General features: G+C 41.1%; 1 protein-coding gene across 1 annotated transcript; it reads left to right on the top strand.

Annotated features, from left to right (window-relative positions):
• The first annotated feature begins 1,007 nt into the window (after nucleotides 1-1,007).
• On the top strand, nucleotides 1,008-14,963 carry LOC121632969 (nuclear distribution protein nudE-like 1-A). The gene is made up of 7 exons (XM_041974811.1): nucleotides 1,008-1,052; nucleotides 1,362-1,510; nucleotides 2,092-2,228; nucleotides 2,419-2,592; nucleotides 6,830-6,924; nucleotides 7,029-7,174; nucleotides 13,937-14,963. Exons 1-7 carry the CDS (start codon nucleotides 1,008-1,010, stop codon nucleotides 14,028-14,030), a joined length of 840 nt encoding a protein of 279 aa, XP_041830745.1. The 3' UTR covers nucleotides 14,031-14,963.
• The last annotated feature ends 102 nt before the right edge of the window (nucleotides 14,964-15,065 follow it).

Raw genomic sequence — 15,065 nt, 5'->3', positions numbered from 1 at the left:
CTGTCTGAATGTGTCTAAATTCATGTTTTAGTCACTGTGATGTTGATGTTGCCGTTAGCTTTTGTTTAACTCCAAAAAGTCATATATGAGAATGTTTATTTCAGCTTTAGTTTTTTCTCACTTTCTAATGATGGCAAGGGGGTAGATTGTGATGAGAGACAAACTTCCTTCTTTACCCTTTTTGAAAAAAAACAAAAAAACAAAACTTCAATGCATTTGGTAATTTTGTGCAGCCATTATGAAGCTTCTATTTTATTTTATTGTGATCGGTTTAGATATAATCACTTATTCAAAGTAAGGAACTGCAGTTTTCAGGCTTTTCTACTCAAAAGATAGTTTGCCTTTCAGGTCCTTCCTTTGCAGGGTAGTTATATTGATTGGTTTTAGACAGTATGAACAGTTATAAGCTGCACTAATGTGAATCATATTGTGTATTTGTTTGAACAGGATTATAATGAGGTTAAATTATAATGAACGGACTGAATTGAACTGTGTCTGTAAAAGTGCTTTGTGATGACTTTGTTATTAAGTGGTGCTGTACATATAAAGCTGAATTTAACAAAATAGTTCAAAGTTAAGCTAAAATAGTGAAGAAAGAGCATTAATAAGCAGAAGATCACAGATTGAATTTACATATTTTTTTTCATCCTAAATTTGTAGAGTTGGGCTAAATGAGTTAAATTAACATTTCCAGTTTTTAAAAAAACTTTAGGTCATGTCTTTATGGTGTTTGATGGGGATTGAACTTTCTCTCTGGGATGAATAAAGTATTTTTCATTTTGTTAATTTCATTCCACAGTCCTGATTTAAGATTTTCCATATTTTCTTATAATTACGCCTTACAATGAAAAATTACACTCATGTGTGACATTTCAGTTGATAGACTGGAGGTCACAAAGTGCTTCACAGTAAATCAAAGCATTCAAGAACCTTAGCAGCATTTCAGAAAGCACAGCTTAATATAAAACATTTTACATTATTCACTGCGGTATTATTAGCACGTGAGAATGAGATGTGAAGCGGAAACAGGGGCCTGTCTGGCCTTTTGTGAGGTTGGTTACAGTTCATTCAGACACCAATTCAACAGCTTATATAGGTCAGACACACAAACAGGCTTGTGGTTTTTATTGAGCTGATTGTCACAGGGCTTTCGCATATATAGGTCACACTTCACATCCGCAGCAGTAATGGAAAGGCGGAGTGAGAAAAGCCTTGAAAAATGGATGGTGGTGTGAGTTGGTGGATATTAAATCATTGTGTGATATATAGCTCTGCTTCTCGCTGTTTTTATTGGTTAAATGCTGTCACATGTACAGTACAGTGTTTCAGTCTTCATCATGTCCTTTCCTCCTCCTCCTCAGGAGAAGCTGGAGCAGCAGTACTCTCAGAGCTACAAGCAGATCTCCGTGCTGGAGGATGACCTCGGCCAAACGCGCAGCATCAAGGAGCAGCTTCATAAATATGTCAGAGAGCTCGAACAGTCCAACGACGACTTAGAGAGAGCCAAAAGGTTTGAGTGTATTTCACCCTTTATTATTCACTTTTTATTTTTATCTCATTAAGTAGAGGCATTTGGTTTTTGCTGAAAATGCTGAATATTTATTATATTCCATCACGTGACAATAAGATGTTAATAGGTTTGTGTATTGCAAGTTATTTTTTAGAGTCAAACAGGTTTTTCTGCTCTAAACTATGTTTTTTTTAGGGGGACAGGTGGTAAAAATGTCTTTTTATTAGTATACGTTGCAGACCTCTGAGTTAGGTTGACTACTGCTTCATCTAATGTAATATTAATAAAGCAGATGTGACCTAAAACAAGTAATTCATTGTTAGGATGCAGGTGTTTTTCAATCTCCAACACATCTCACTATTTAATCTGCTGTAGAAGAGAATTTTCTTAAAGCTCATTAAAGTTAGCAAATGCTTTGAAACTCATTTGACTGCTGGCTTTAATTGGATTAAAATCAATACATGTCTGAGATATTGATCATTTATCATCTAGAGTAACAGTACTGGAATAATAGTTAGTAAACATATAGGACTTGCTTCTGATGATACTTGAGCAGAGTTAATGAAGTCTTTTTTTCTCAGAGCCACCATTGTGTCTCTTGAGAACTTCGAGCAGCGCCTGAACCAGGCCATTGAGAGAAATGCCTTCCTGGAAAGTGAGCTGGATGAGAAGGAGTCCCTTCTGGTCTCTGTACAAAGATTCAAGGATGAAGCCAGAGGTGATTATTGACTGAATTCCACTAATGAGCCATGCTGGCGGTCACAGCTTTGGCTCATTAACTTAAAGCTGCTGCAGTTCCCCTCCTCTTTGATGAACCATGACAGTTTGATCTACTTGCCCACAGATATTTTAGGCCGTGTCTTTTATTTTGTTAAATCTTTAGCTGATCTCTTTATTTTTGGTTTAAGACTTGCGGCAGGAGCTGGCTGTGCGGGAGAGGCAGGCAGATGCAACCAGGACATCTGCTCCAAGTTCTCCCACACAGGATAGTGTGAAGATGGACTCTGCTGTGCAGGCATCCCTTTCCCTCCCTGCTACCCCGCTAGCCAAAGGTCTGGATAACGCCTTTGCCAACCCAACAGGTATCTACAGCTCGTCTTCCACATCTGCATTTCCTTAATTGTGCAAGTGCAGACAAAGTAATCAGACCTGTCCTTTATTAAAAGTAATCTGTTTTCCAGTGTGTTTTTTTATGTAAAGACATATCTCCCTCTAATTTAATAAGCTGCACATTGGCTCAGTGCCTCTGGTGCTATTTAAAGGGGGATTAGGAGGAAACGTGGACTGATCCATTGGTAGGGTGTGGCTTACAAAAAATCTAATTCAATTAAAAGAAATCTAAGTGAAATATTTAAAATAAAAAGCTTTAAATAGATTTGAGGGGTAGCCCTGAGGGACTGTACGACAACGCTAGATTGATGGGTTAGGGAGGTATGTTGAGCTTAATGCAAGGATGTCATAAATGTCAGATTATCAAATAAATAACAGAAAATAAATAATTTAATCAAAATAAAAAATTTTTGACCAGAGGGGTATTGCACGAAACCAAGATAAGCGATTAAGCCGGGATATGTTGGTTATCCTGGCTGAATTTAGCCCTAAGTCAGTTGTATGAAAGCAGCTCAAACTAAACCCGGCCAAGTTACTGTGGTGATTTATCCGCTGCAGCTAGCCTGGTCCAGACCAGGCTAACTGCCGGAAGATTAATCCTAGCGAGTCACCTGCATGTCCAGCGTCAATTCTGTGAGGAATTAATGTGTTTTACAGCATGTCCATGGTCTTCCTAAGTATGGCGCGTCATTTTAATCATCCAGTATTAAAATATTACATAAACAGTCACTGTACATTTAATCGAAATCTGTTCGTAATCGCAACAGCCTTTTTATATGGATTCGAGTTGCAGTATTATTGCTCAGGCCAAGTGTTATATTGCTATGCTAATGAAGACTGCTGACAAATTGCTGTCAGAGGTTTTATAAATATATGGTTTATTGCATTAATTGAGATTACAAAACACAGCGGATGAGGTTACAAAGGTGTATTCAAAGAAATCCGTGACGAGGGCAATGTAGAATATATAGGTCCAACTCCCCTTCATAATGGCTTGCCCTTTTTCAAAGGATGTGCTGGACGAGGAAGCCCGCATCCTCAGAAGAGCATTCAGACGTGAACGAGTCTTCAGGGACAGGTCACATCCCCTGGCCTTTGGAGATGACTATGTCATTGAGAGATACAGATTTTCAGTTACTGGATTTCCTTTTTTCTGAGTGCCCGGCATTTAATCTCAAGATCCAGCTCCATTCCTTGGGGCTTGCTCTTTTTGAGTCAGCTTTTAACATCTGCCAGCTCTATCTCTCTCTCCAGGTGCCCTGAATAAAGCATTCTGACAGTTTATGAAGTCTGTAAAGGAAATGTCAATTAGCACAGCGGGATTTGTGCATAACGTAGATGTACTTTAGCCAATACTCACAATGTTACCAGGCTGCTTAGAAGACTGTGCAGCATCCGGGTCCTGCTACACATTTTCTATTAGCACCACATCACTGACTTCATATCCTTCATGGAATAAATAAGCAGGCCAATCCCATAAAATTGACATGTCTCAAGCCTTCTGGACTCCACTGACACAGTCTCCTCATCTGCAGACGTGCATTCTGCAGCTGCAGATGTGCCTTCCCCGTGCCGTATACATGTAGCGAGAGAACTTGGATTAAGATTTCACAGAACATACCAAGCCTGTGATTTCGAGACACTGTACTAACCGGATCATCTTCTGGTGGCTCCAAAAGTGTAATTGTGTTCCCAGACACTACAAGGTTATCCAAAGTCAGACACTATATTCTATTTGATTGTGTTCCATGTGCAGTAGAATTGCTTGTATGAAGCGGACAGTTTCTGTGGCTGGGACAGAGTCAGTTATTGTCCCTCCCTGGATCCCCTCCATCACTGGCCTCCCTTTATTTAAATGGAGTGCCAGTTCCTCTGCTGGAGTCACATCCTGGCTTGGTGGGCCGCCCCCTGTGCCAGTTCTATAGGCTTTTTTTTTTTTTTTTTTTTAACTGCTACAATCATACAGACATTGAACATGTCAGCAGACACCTTATCTATTCACCTCATTTGTTCACAGTTATCTACTTTGGAGTCACTTACCAGCCTGCAAAATGTTCTTATATTTAATTTTTTCTTGCTGCCAGGTCCTTTTATGGCCAGACAGGTTTGTCCTTTATGAAGGATAGAAAAATAAAATAGATAAAAATGTTTCATGAGGAAAATAGATTAAATGACACATTGTGGATAATTGTTTGCACCTAATCATACTCTACATTTCCTGAGTAACATGCACCTGCTTGTCACTCTTAAAGTATACAACAGTTAGTGGATTTGAAAAGTAACTCCTTTAATTGTAGCCTAATTATGACAGTTCCAGTGGAGCACTGTTTACTAATTGTACAGTTTTTGACTACTTACGCATTGAGCCAGTCGGCTATTGTCTGCCAGGCTCTCTCTAGTTCTTTACTTATGGCATTGGTATTGCCTTTTTTTTTCTTATAATATCCTTAACTTCGTCAGAGAACTCCGTCAGGAGCTGTTGTTCAGCGGCCGTGAAGTAGGACGCGCGACTTTTATCCATTTCCCCATCGGTGATTCTGTGAACGATCGCGAGGTCTGCTTCAGTATACCGTGCACACGCACTTATCCCAACTATCTTCACCTGGCTTAACCTAGCCGCACCTTCTCATCCTGGCTCAGCAAACGTGCAACCAATTAAGCCAGGATAGGCCGCGCAAGCTAGGTCAAGCTGGGCTTGCTTAATTATCCTGGATTTCTTTATTCTGGTTTCGTGCAATACCCCTCAGTAGTCAGTGTTGAAACTTATTATTCTCAGCTGAATAAATACAGTACTGAAAGACTTGTTGAGCTGTCTGATACTTTGCAGATGTAGTAAAACAAACAGCAGGTTTTGTGTCTCATTAACACGAGAGAAATGCAGTAGAATTTGAATGGGATGGATATATTTTCATATTTTCTTCTGATTTTGGATCTAACATAGATAAAGTTAGTTTGTGCATCAAGAATATTCATTCAACACCACTTTCAGTGTGAAATGGAGATTCCACATGATTATTCTCTTCACACACCTTCATTCATGCAACCTGCTGTTCTTATGAATAAAGTATCAGGTGAAAAGTGTACTTTGTTAAGGATTAGTATGAAATGATGCATTAAATACCCCTTTTAACAATAAACAGAGATAAAAGAAAGATCAGAGCTACGGTCTTAATACCCGCTATGAAATCAAATATTTTCCTCAAAAGAATTTATTAAAAGTTATGTGAAGCCACTTAACATAAAGAGGCTGAATTTGTTTAACTGTGATGTGCAAAAAATAACAAAATATTCTGAAATATATTTCAGAATGTGTACAATGTCACTTTTAGATATTTTCTGAAACATTGCTTTTAAATGCTGTATTTTTATGTTAACCTCTCTACGCCTATAGTCACAAATTTGTGACAGCTTCTGGCCTTTTAATATTTTATTTGTTTTTATCTAATTTATTTATTTGTTTTTATTCACTCATAATTATGTGTTTATTTTAATATTTTATATAAAATATTATTTATATTTTGTATTTATTTGTTTATTTAATATTCAGTTGTATTTTTTCCTATTACAATCTTTTTCATTTTATGTTTTCCTTTTTTTTAATTTTATTTTTTTTTACTGTATTTATTTTCTGTTTATAAAATGGTAAATAAATTTAGGTATTAAAGGGTTAAAGGTTGCTGCATTTTCTGCTAAGCTGAATTTGTTTTGGGGTTTTGTGTGTGTGTGTGTATGTGTGTGTGTGTGTCTTTTTGGCGTATCTGGCGTAAGATCTTTGAGGAAAAATTAATCCTCAAGAGATTTCTATGATTTCTAATAAGTTTTAGACTTTCTTTTTACCTTGTATTTCTAGTTTTTTTCTGATTTCATAAACATACCAGTTTTGTTAATCTTAAATAAAATTTAACACAGCAGTGGAGAAAAAGTGAAAGACGTGAATGTATAGTTAGTTAAACTTGCAGCTACATGCTGTAACTGGAAGCTTATTTAACTCATATTCTGCACTAGCAGTGTGTAAGTTTAGGACTTAAGTCTGCTTTCTACTCTAAGCTGTGATGTGTGTTTCTATTGAACAAATAAAAATGATATAATGAAGAAACGCCAGAACAGATCCTGAGGGTTTATTAAAAATGTGTAAAATATAAAAATGAGGTAATGATCACTGCTATAGATTTAAGTCAAATCTCTAAATGTAAATCTTTTTCCTGTCAGTTCTGCCTAATGGCTACGGCAGCAACTCGCCGCTGACTCCGTCTGCCAGAATATCAGCCCTCAACATCGTCAGTGATTTACTTCGGAAGGTTGGGGTGAGTCATTTCTCCATCCTCTCCCAGTCGATCTTCTTTCATCTGTCCTCCACCTTCATGCAGGAACTCCTCATCTTCCCTCGTCGTCTTTTCTCTCTCCACAGGCTCTGGAGTCGAAGCTCGCCGCTTGCAGGAACTTCGCCAAGGACCAGAAAGCCAGGAAGGCGTACTCGCTTGACAACAGCAACGTGCTGAATGCAAACACAGCCAGCTACTCACAAGCGCTCCATACGTCATATTTTGACAAAGCGTGAGTTCAACCTAAACATGCTTGTAATCTCATATCCTTATTCCTGTGAAATGTGCATATGGATCTAAATAAGAAGGAAAAACTGAGGCTTGTGTCTATTTTGTCCCAGCAGGACTGAGATGGTTACGTTCCCAGCGTTAATTCTGGGTAATTGAAGCTCCTTTGGCTATTTAATAGTGTATTTGGGCACTTGCATGCTGCTGCTTATTATTTAACAAGCCTCTTCTCACATCCTTATAGAAATAACCGTAACTGTGGGCTAGAAAAAAAACTAATCAATGATGGTGGTGGTGTAATGGTGCTGGGATTTTCTCTAAACTTGAAGCTGACCTGGTAGACACTTGTCTTGTGTGTACTAATGGGAGTAAGTTTAACCCTAAATCTAACCTTTAATCTATGAAAGTTGGATTCTCCCTCTAATTAGAGGTTTCTGATGCCTTTTAACTGCTTAATGTTTCTCCCCGGAGGAAGAAATGGTAACCATGTTGATACAAAGATGTGTTTTATTTAAACTGACCTGCTGCGGTGTGAGTATAATGAGAAAAATGAAAGCCATCATAGGAGCAAGAAGTTGTGAAAGCTCATTAACTGAGCTGTTATAATATGATTTCCTGATGGTACAATTGACAAAATGATTAATAAATTTAGAAGAAACACAGAATATTTTATTTCAGAGACTTCTGAAAATCAGGTTTTTAATGTTTTTAGAAGAGTTCACTTAAAGATAGAAACTGTGTCATGACTGAAGCAACAAGGCTGAAACAGGTTGTTTGTAACAAAGTTGATCTGTTTTACTGTGAAAATGAAAGTAAACCATCTTTCAGGTTTTTATGCATCAGGATACAAAACAAAAAAAAAATCTCATCCTCACCAGGTCATGACATATTTCAATCTGTTGTCATTTATTGAACAAAAACTATACCAAAATGTAGAAGCAAGGTGAAAAACTAAGTCCACATCATGACTCAGCAGCTTTTAGCAGCACCTAGCAGGAACAAGTTGAAGTAATTGTTTTCCGTATGATGTTTTTAGTGGAGGAATCTTTTTGTTCTTTTTCAGTTATCCTGTTGTAGGTTTGCTGTTGTGTTTGGGATCATGGTCCTGTTACATCATTCAGCTGTCAGACAGATGGTCTCACATTTTGCTAATTCACACATCCCAGAATACTAAATGAAGAAAAAGGTGCAGATTTTCTGTACATCGAAGACATTTTAAGGCATAAAGGGGTTTGTTTTCAGGGGGAAAAAATCTTTTTTTTTCTATTTCTTATATTCTATTCTTCTATTTTCATAAACAGATTATCACTCACAGACACAGGACACGGTTGTGCCTAAGAAATTACTTAATGGTGCATTTGCTTTTGACTACTTTCACTGGAAAATAATTAACAGGCTGTTTAAAGCAGCAGGCTGGTGCATGTCAGATTGTGTCAAAACAAACAAATATGGCTCATGATAATAAAACACGTTGATGAATGAATAGAGAATTAGTCACATTTTCTCACTTTTTACTGCCCTATTTGCTTGTGTGACAACAGTTAGGTATTGTGTGAGTGTGTGTGTGTCTGTGTGTGTGTGTGTGTGTGTGTGTGTGTGTGTGTGTGTGTGTGTGTGTGTGTGTGTGTGTGTGTGTGTGTGTGTGTGTGCACATAGACAGTGTAAAGGAGACGATGTGTAATGTAGCTGTGTAAGATGAGACTAAAAAGGTCGACTGCATACATAACAAGGGCGTTGTCCCTGTCTCTGAGTGTGGGGTGTTGTTATAGAATCACAGTGTTTGGCTTCAGTGAGATCTGGTTTGTTTTCTTTAAAGTGAACATTGAATGCTTGAAATTCCATTTCAGATTTTGCTTTAATTATCTTTTTAGTAGAGAGTATTAAATCTTATATTCTGCTCTGGATGGTGCCTTCCAGAGACATCACTCAGGCCTAAACCACAAGATGCTGATCATAGCTCACCCTTAATGACCCCACAAAACAAACCAGCTGAGCCAGTCAGGCCGTCTTCCCAGAACCTACGTTTAAGCTCCAGTTTTGGCAACATTTACATTTTTGTGATGCTCCTCATGCAGTGTCATGCAGCTGTTGTGTCCTCTGTAAATGAAATGGAGTCAGGTTCATAATGAGGACAGACGATTAGCCAGACTGTCAGTGTGTCACAAGAGTGACAGTAAATTAATACATGAAGCTGAGGAAGAGGGATTCATTAGAATGGCTGGGTTTTTTCGATTAAATTTTATTTTGTTTTATTTTTATCTTATTTTATTTTATTTTAGAAATTAATTGCCAAACTGTTAGCCTCACAGCATAATTGCTTAAGTCATATAAAGTATATAAGCAATATTAAGAGAATACAGTTAGACTGAAATCACAATTTAGCCAAAATTTTAATTGCAACTGAATTTGATGTTGAATTTGCAAGAAAAGCAACAATAATTTAATTTAATTTAATTTAATTTAATTTAATTTAATTCAATTTCTTCATTATTTATTTATAATTATTTCTTTAATTAAGAAAAAAATCTGCTTCCATTTTACAATCTGACAGCTTCAGTTGCTTTAAAAAAATTGTTGGGGTCAAAATAAATATTGAAACATGATGATTGATCGTGGATCTAATTAACCGTTATCTGTACAGAAATAACTGAAAACTTTTGGAAATTAATTGGCAACTCTTAAAACTGACAACACATTCATGACATGCTAAATGCTGAGCCATGAGTTCATGACAATGCACACCATGGTTCATGTTTTTTTGTAACCAGTCATTCTCAGCAGGCATCCCTGGCTTAGAGCTCCTGGTTCTGGTTCTGCTGGAAGTTTTCCTTCCTGTGAACACCGAGTTTTTCCTCCCCACTGTCGCCCTGTACAGCTCAGTGCATCAAGGAGAAGATTTAATGCAATCTGTTGGTTTCCACAGCTAGGCTATTGGTTTTTGTTAATTAGCCTATATAAGCTTATTAAAAATTAGACTATGTATGTATTATGTCATGTATTTGTTTTGAATTGGATTATAATAAGACTAAAAATAATTGCACTGAATTACTGTTTTTTTACAGTGCCTTGAGATGACTTTGTTGTGAACTGGCACTGTAAAAATAAAGCTGAATTAAACTGAATAGTAAATATGAGGATTCATCAGATGATAAGTGTGGTTTATCTATAAATAAACATAACAAAAAAAATTGAATATCTTCAATAGGGGACTATTGGGGACTGTAGTTTAAACAAAAACATTATTTTGAACACAAGACATTACAAAACAAGACATTATTTTGACACAAGTCCTCCCGTGTTCTTTGCTGATGAGGATAAAATTAGTGGGAGAGAATAGTAGAGCATTTAAAGAGACAGAAGTGGGAAACCTAAACTGGAGCTGGCTTGAATTTGATTGATGAAACTTGATTTAATTTGAATAAGAACAATGAATCGCCACTACAACTTAGTGGCCAAAATTGTTGCAGATCCTCCCCCTGAGATGCCACCTTATCGGGGTAGAGGAGTTTGTGTGTCCTGACGATCCTGACGGCAATGTTGTTGGGGGCTTCATGCCCCTGGTAGGGTCACCCATGGCAAATAGGTGTCTAGGGGAGGGACCACACAAAGTGCAGCTCAAATCACCCCTATGATGATGACAAAGCAAGGACCAGGGTCAGGGACGTGGGTCACCGGGGCCCCCCTCTGGAGCCAGGCTTGGAGGTGGGGCCTTTGCCCATGGGGCCCAGTCGGGCTCAGCCCGAAAGGGTAACATGGGCCTCCCCTCCCGTTGGCTCACCACCTGCAGGAGGGGCCATAGGTGTCGGGTGCAGTGTGAGCTGGGCGGCTGCCGGAGGCGGAGACCCTGGTGGTCTGATCCTCAGCTGCAAAAGCTAGTTCTAAGGACGTGGAATGTCACCTCTCTGGCGGGGAAGGAGCCTGAGCTGGTGCACGAGGTTGAGCGGTTTCGGCTATATATAGTTGGACTCACCTTGACACACGGCTTGGGCTCTGGAACCACTGTCCTTGAGGGGGCTGGACCCTCTTCCATTCTGGAGTGGCTCCCGGTGAGAGGCGCCGAGCAGGTGTAGGCATGCTCATTGCCCCCCGACTTGGCACCTGTACATAGGGGTTTACCTCGGTGGACAACAGGGTAGCCTCCGCCTGCCTTCAGGTGGGGGTACGGGTCCTGACTGTTGTATGTGCTTATGCACCAAGCAGCAGTTTTTTGGAGTCCTATAGGAGGTGTTGGAGAGCACTCCTTCCAGGGACTGGTCTGGGGGACTTCAATTGTCACATAGGCAATGACATCGAGACTTGGAGGGGGCGTGATTGGGAGGAATGCCCCCCCCCCTGATCTGAATCTGAGTGATGTTTTGTTGCTGGACTTCTGTGCTTGCCATGGACTGTCGAACACCTTGTTCAGGCATAATAGTGCCCACGTGTGCACATGGCACCAGGACACTCTAGGCCGCAGTTCGATGATCGACTTTGTAATCGTATCATTGGACTTGCAGCCGCATGCTCTGGACACTTTGGTGAAGAGAGGGGCGGAGCTGTCAACTGATCACCACCTGGTGGTGAGTTGGCTCAGATGGTGGGGGAGGATGCTGTTCAGGCCTGGCAGACCCAAGCCTGTTGTGAGTGTCTGCTGGGAACGTCTGGCAGAGCCCCCTGTCAAAAAGAGTTTCAACCCCCATCTCCGGCAGAGCTTCAACCATGTCCCGAGTAAGGCGGGGGACATTGAGTCCGAGTGGGCTGTGTTCCGTGCCTCTATTGTCGAGGTGGCCAGCCGCAGCTGTGGCCGTAAGGTCGTCTGTCGTGGCGGTAACCCCCGAACTCGTTGGTGGACAGCAGCAGTAAGGTGTGCCGTCAAGCTGAAGAAGGACTCCTATCGGGCCTTTTTGGCGTGTGGGACTCCAGAGGCAGCTGATGGGTATCGGAGGGCTAAGCAGAGCACAGCTTTGACAGTTGCTAAGTCAAAAATTAGGGCATGGGAGGAATTTAGAGAGGCCATGAAGAATGACCTCTGGACAGCTTCGAGGAGATTCTGGTCCACCATCCAGCGGCTCAGTAAGGGGAAAGCAGTGCTCCATCAACACTGTGTACAGTGGGGATAGGGGGCTGCTGACCTTGACTCGGGACGTTGTGAGGCAGTGGAAAGAATACTTCGAAGACCTTCTCAATCCCACCAACACATCTTCTGATGAGGAAGCAGAGTCTGGGGTAGCTGGTGCTGGCTTTCCCATCTCTGGGGCTGAGGTCGCTGAGGTGGTTAAAAAGCTCCTCGGTGGCAAGGCCCTGGGGGTGGATAAGGTCCGCCCGGAGTTCCTTAAAGCTTTGGATGCTGTAGGGCTGTCTGACATGCCTCTGCAGCATCGCGTGGACATCGGGGACAGTTCACCTGGACTGGCAGACTGGGGTGGTGGTCCCCCTCTTCAAAAAGGGGGACCAGAGGGTGTGCTCCAACTACAGGGGGATCACACTCCTAAGCCTCTCTGTTAATGTCTATTCAGGGGTGCTGGAGAGGAGGGTCGGATTGAGGAGGAGCAGTGTGGTTTTCGTCCCACTCGTGGAACAGTGGACCAGCTCTACACCCTCTTCAGGGTCTTTGAGGGGGCATGAGAGTTTGCTCAACCAATCTACATGTGCTTTGTGGACTTGGAGAAGGCATTCGACTGTGTCCCCCGGGGACTCCTGTGGGGGGTACTCCAGGAGTATGGAGTGCCGGACCTGCTTGTACGAGCTGTCCGGTCCCTGTACGACTGGTGTCAGGGCTTGGTCACTTTGCCGGCAATAAATCAGAATCGTTTCCAGTGCGGGTTGGACTCCGCCAAGGCTGCCCTTTGTCACCGATTCTGTTCAGAACTTTTATGGACAGAATTTCTTTGCGCAGCCAAGGTGTAGAGATGATCCGGTTTAGTGGCCTTAGGATTGGGTCTCTGCTCTTTGCAGATGATGTGGTTCTGTTGGCTTCATCGGGCCGTGATCTTTAGCTCTCACTGGAGCGATTCACAGCCAAGTGTGAAGCGGCTGGGATGAGAATCATCACCTCCAAATCCAAGACCACGGTCCTCAGCCGGAAAAGGGTGGAGTGCATTCTCCGGGTCTGCAATAGGGTCCTGCCCCAAACGGAGGAGTTCACGTATCTCGGGGTCTTGTTCACGAGTGAGGGAAGGATGGAGCGGGAGATCAACAGGCAGATCAGACTCTGTATCGGTCTGTTGTGGTGAAGAATGAGCTGAGCCAAAATGCAAAGCTCTCTTACCGGTCCCACCCTCACCTATGGTCACGAACTGTGGGTAGTGAGCGAAAGAACAAGATCGCGAATACAAGCGGCCGAAATGAGTTTTCTCCACAGGGTAGCCGGGCTCTCCCTTAGAGATAGAGTGAGAAGCTCGTGATCCGAGAGGGGCTCAGAGTAGAGTCACTGCTCCTCTGCATCAAGAGGAGCCAGATGAGGTGGCACGGGCATCTGGTTAGGATGCTTCCTGGATGCCTCCCTGGTGAGGTGTTCTGGGCACGTCCCACCGGTTAGTAGTTTTTGTCATTCTGCATTTTCATGGTGGGACAGGGCTTCCATACTTACCCTTACAACATTTTAAGGGATTAAAACTTTGATTTATATTGTAAATAACAGACTGATTTTATATCAGTATTTTTAGAAAAAATACTTGTAGTGTAAAAAATACAGGTGTGAATGAAAACTGAACGAAGGTCAGAATGTAGCTGGTGTTATCTGCTTTGGTGTTTGGTTCTAAGGTCTTTCTATCTGGTTTTGTTGCAGCAGGACCATGAACGGGCTGGAATCTGGTACCCTGGCGGCCATCACTGCCCCTCCTTCTGCTTCCTCTCCTGGTTTAGTGCCGCTCGCCGTGTAACGCTGAGAAACCAAACACACTAGCACTGCAACAGAGGAGTAAAGAGGGAACACAAAGGCCGATACTGTAAATCCTCGTACTGTCCATCGTGTCCCCCTATCTATTGTTCTGACTCCACACCTGTGCTTCGTATCCGCTGATGGACCCACGTGTGATGTTGTGTGTTTTTGCTTTTTTCCTCACTGGCTTGTACAAACACTATCCAGTCCTCTCGACGTGAGGATCTCTGATTTACTGCTTTCTGAATTCACTGTATCATACAAAATAAAGGGAAATATTATGCAATTAGAGTTGGAAATTTCAGAAATAATGGGTTTATTTAGCAATAATGTCAGTTAAATACTCTCACTCCTTAATAACTGGGGAGACAAACAGCAGGTTTAATGGGACGGCACATGTGCAGATGTCCTCATTACAGCCCATGTCTTCATCTATTATTGATGTGTAAAAATGTCTAACATGATGAATGTTTAAAACATGATCTCTGGTGTTTAGGTGATAACTGAAAAGATTCTGGCTTTTAACTGTTACCTTGTGACTCTTCTGTTTACTGCATTTAACTTGTAATTGGTTTCAGAGTGGTCTAAAAGGGAGGATGTGAGTCAAAGGCACAATTTACTTCTGAACTCTATGTGACATGACGTGTGCAGTATTGGTCATATTGATCGTTCTGAACAGACAGCTTGTGAAGTGGCGCTGTCGTAGCGTTTAGACCTGTTAACCAGCATTCTTTACCTTCTGTAGCTGATCTGTTTCCTTCAACCTGTCGTTTCCTTTTGTTACACCTTTTTTAAGTTCAAGTGAAACATATTGACTTTATGACAACTTTTAAGTCTTTTTTTCGTTTTCATTCAAGTGCAATATCACCTGTTTGTGGGTTTAATTTATTAAATATTTCTTTATAGCTCGTATCAATAAACAATGTGATTATAATGTTTTGGTTTTTTTTGTATTTTTTCCATTTATTTTTAGGGGTGAATACACATGTTTCAGGCCCAGATTATTAAAATCGCCGACCGCTTTAGTAAGTCTACC

The sequence above is a fragment of the Melanotaenia boesemani genome, chromosome 21 (genome assembly GCF_017639745.1).
Source record: "Melanotaenia boesemani isolate fMelBoe1 chromosome 21, fMelBoe1.pri, whole genome shotgun sequence".
NCBI lineage: Eukaryota > Metazoa > Chordata > Actinopteri > Atheriniformes > Melanotaeniidae > Melanotaenia > Melanotaenia boesemani.
The sequence above is the reverse complement of the archived record's forward strand: the minus strand, read 5'-3'. Positions and strand labels throughout refer to the sequence as shown.

Bases quoted from the DNA above. Each gene is read 5' to 3' on its own strand.
- LOC121632969 (XM_041974811.1), top strand. From the start codon at position 1,008: ATGAGATGTGAAGCGGAAACAGGGGCCTGTCTGGCCTTTTGTGAG. The intron at 1,511-2,091 runs GTTTGAGTGTAT...TTTTTTTCTCAG, and splicing joins GACTTAGAGAGAGCCAAAAG to AGCCACCATTGTGTCTCTTG. The intron at 7,175-13,936 runs GTGAGTTCAACC...GTTTTGTTGCAG, and splicing joins ACGTCATATTTTGACAAAGC to CAGGACCATGAACGGGCTGG.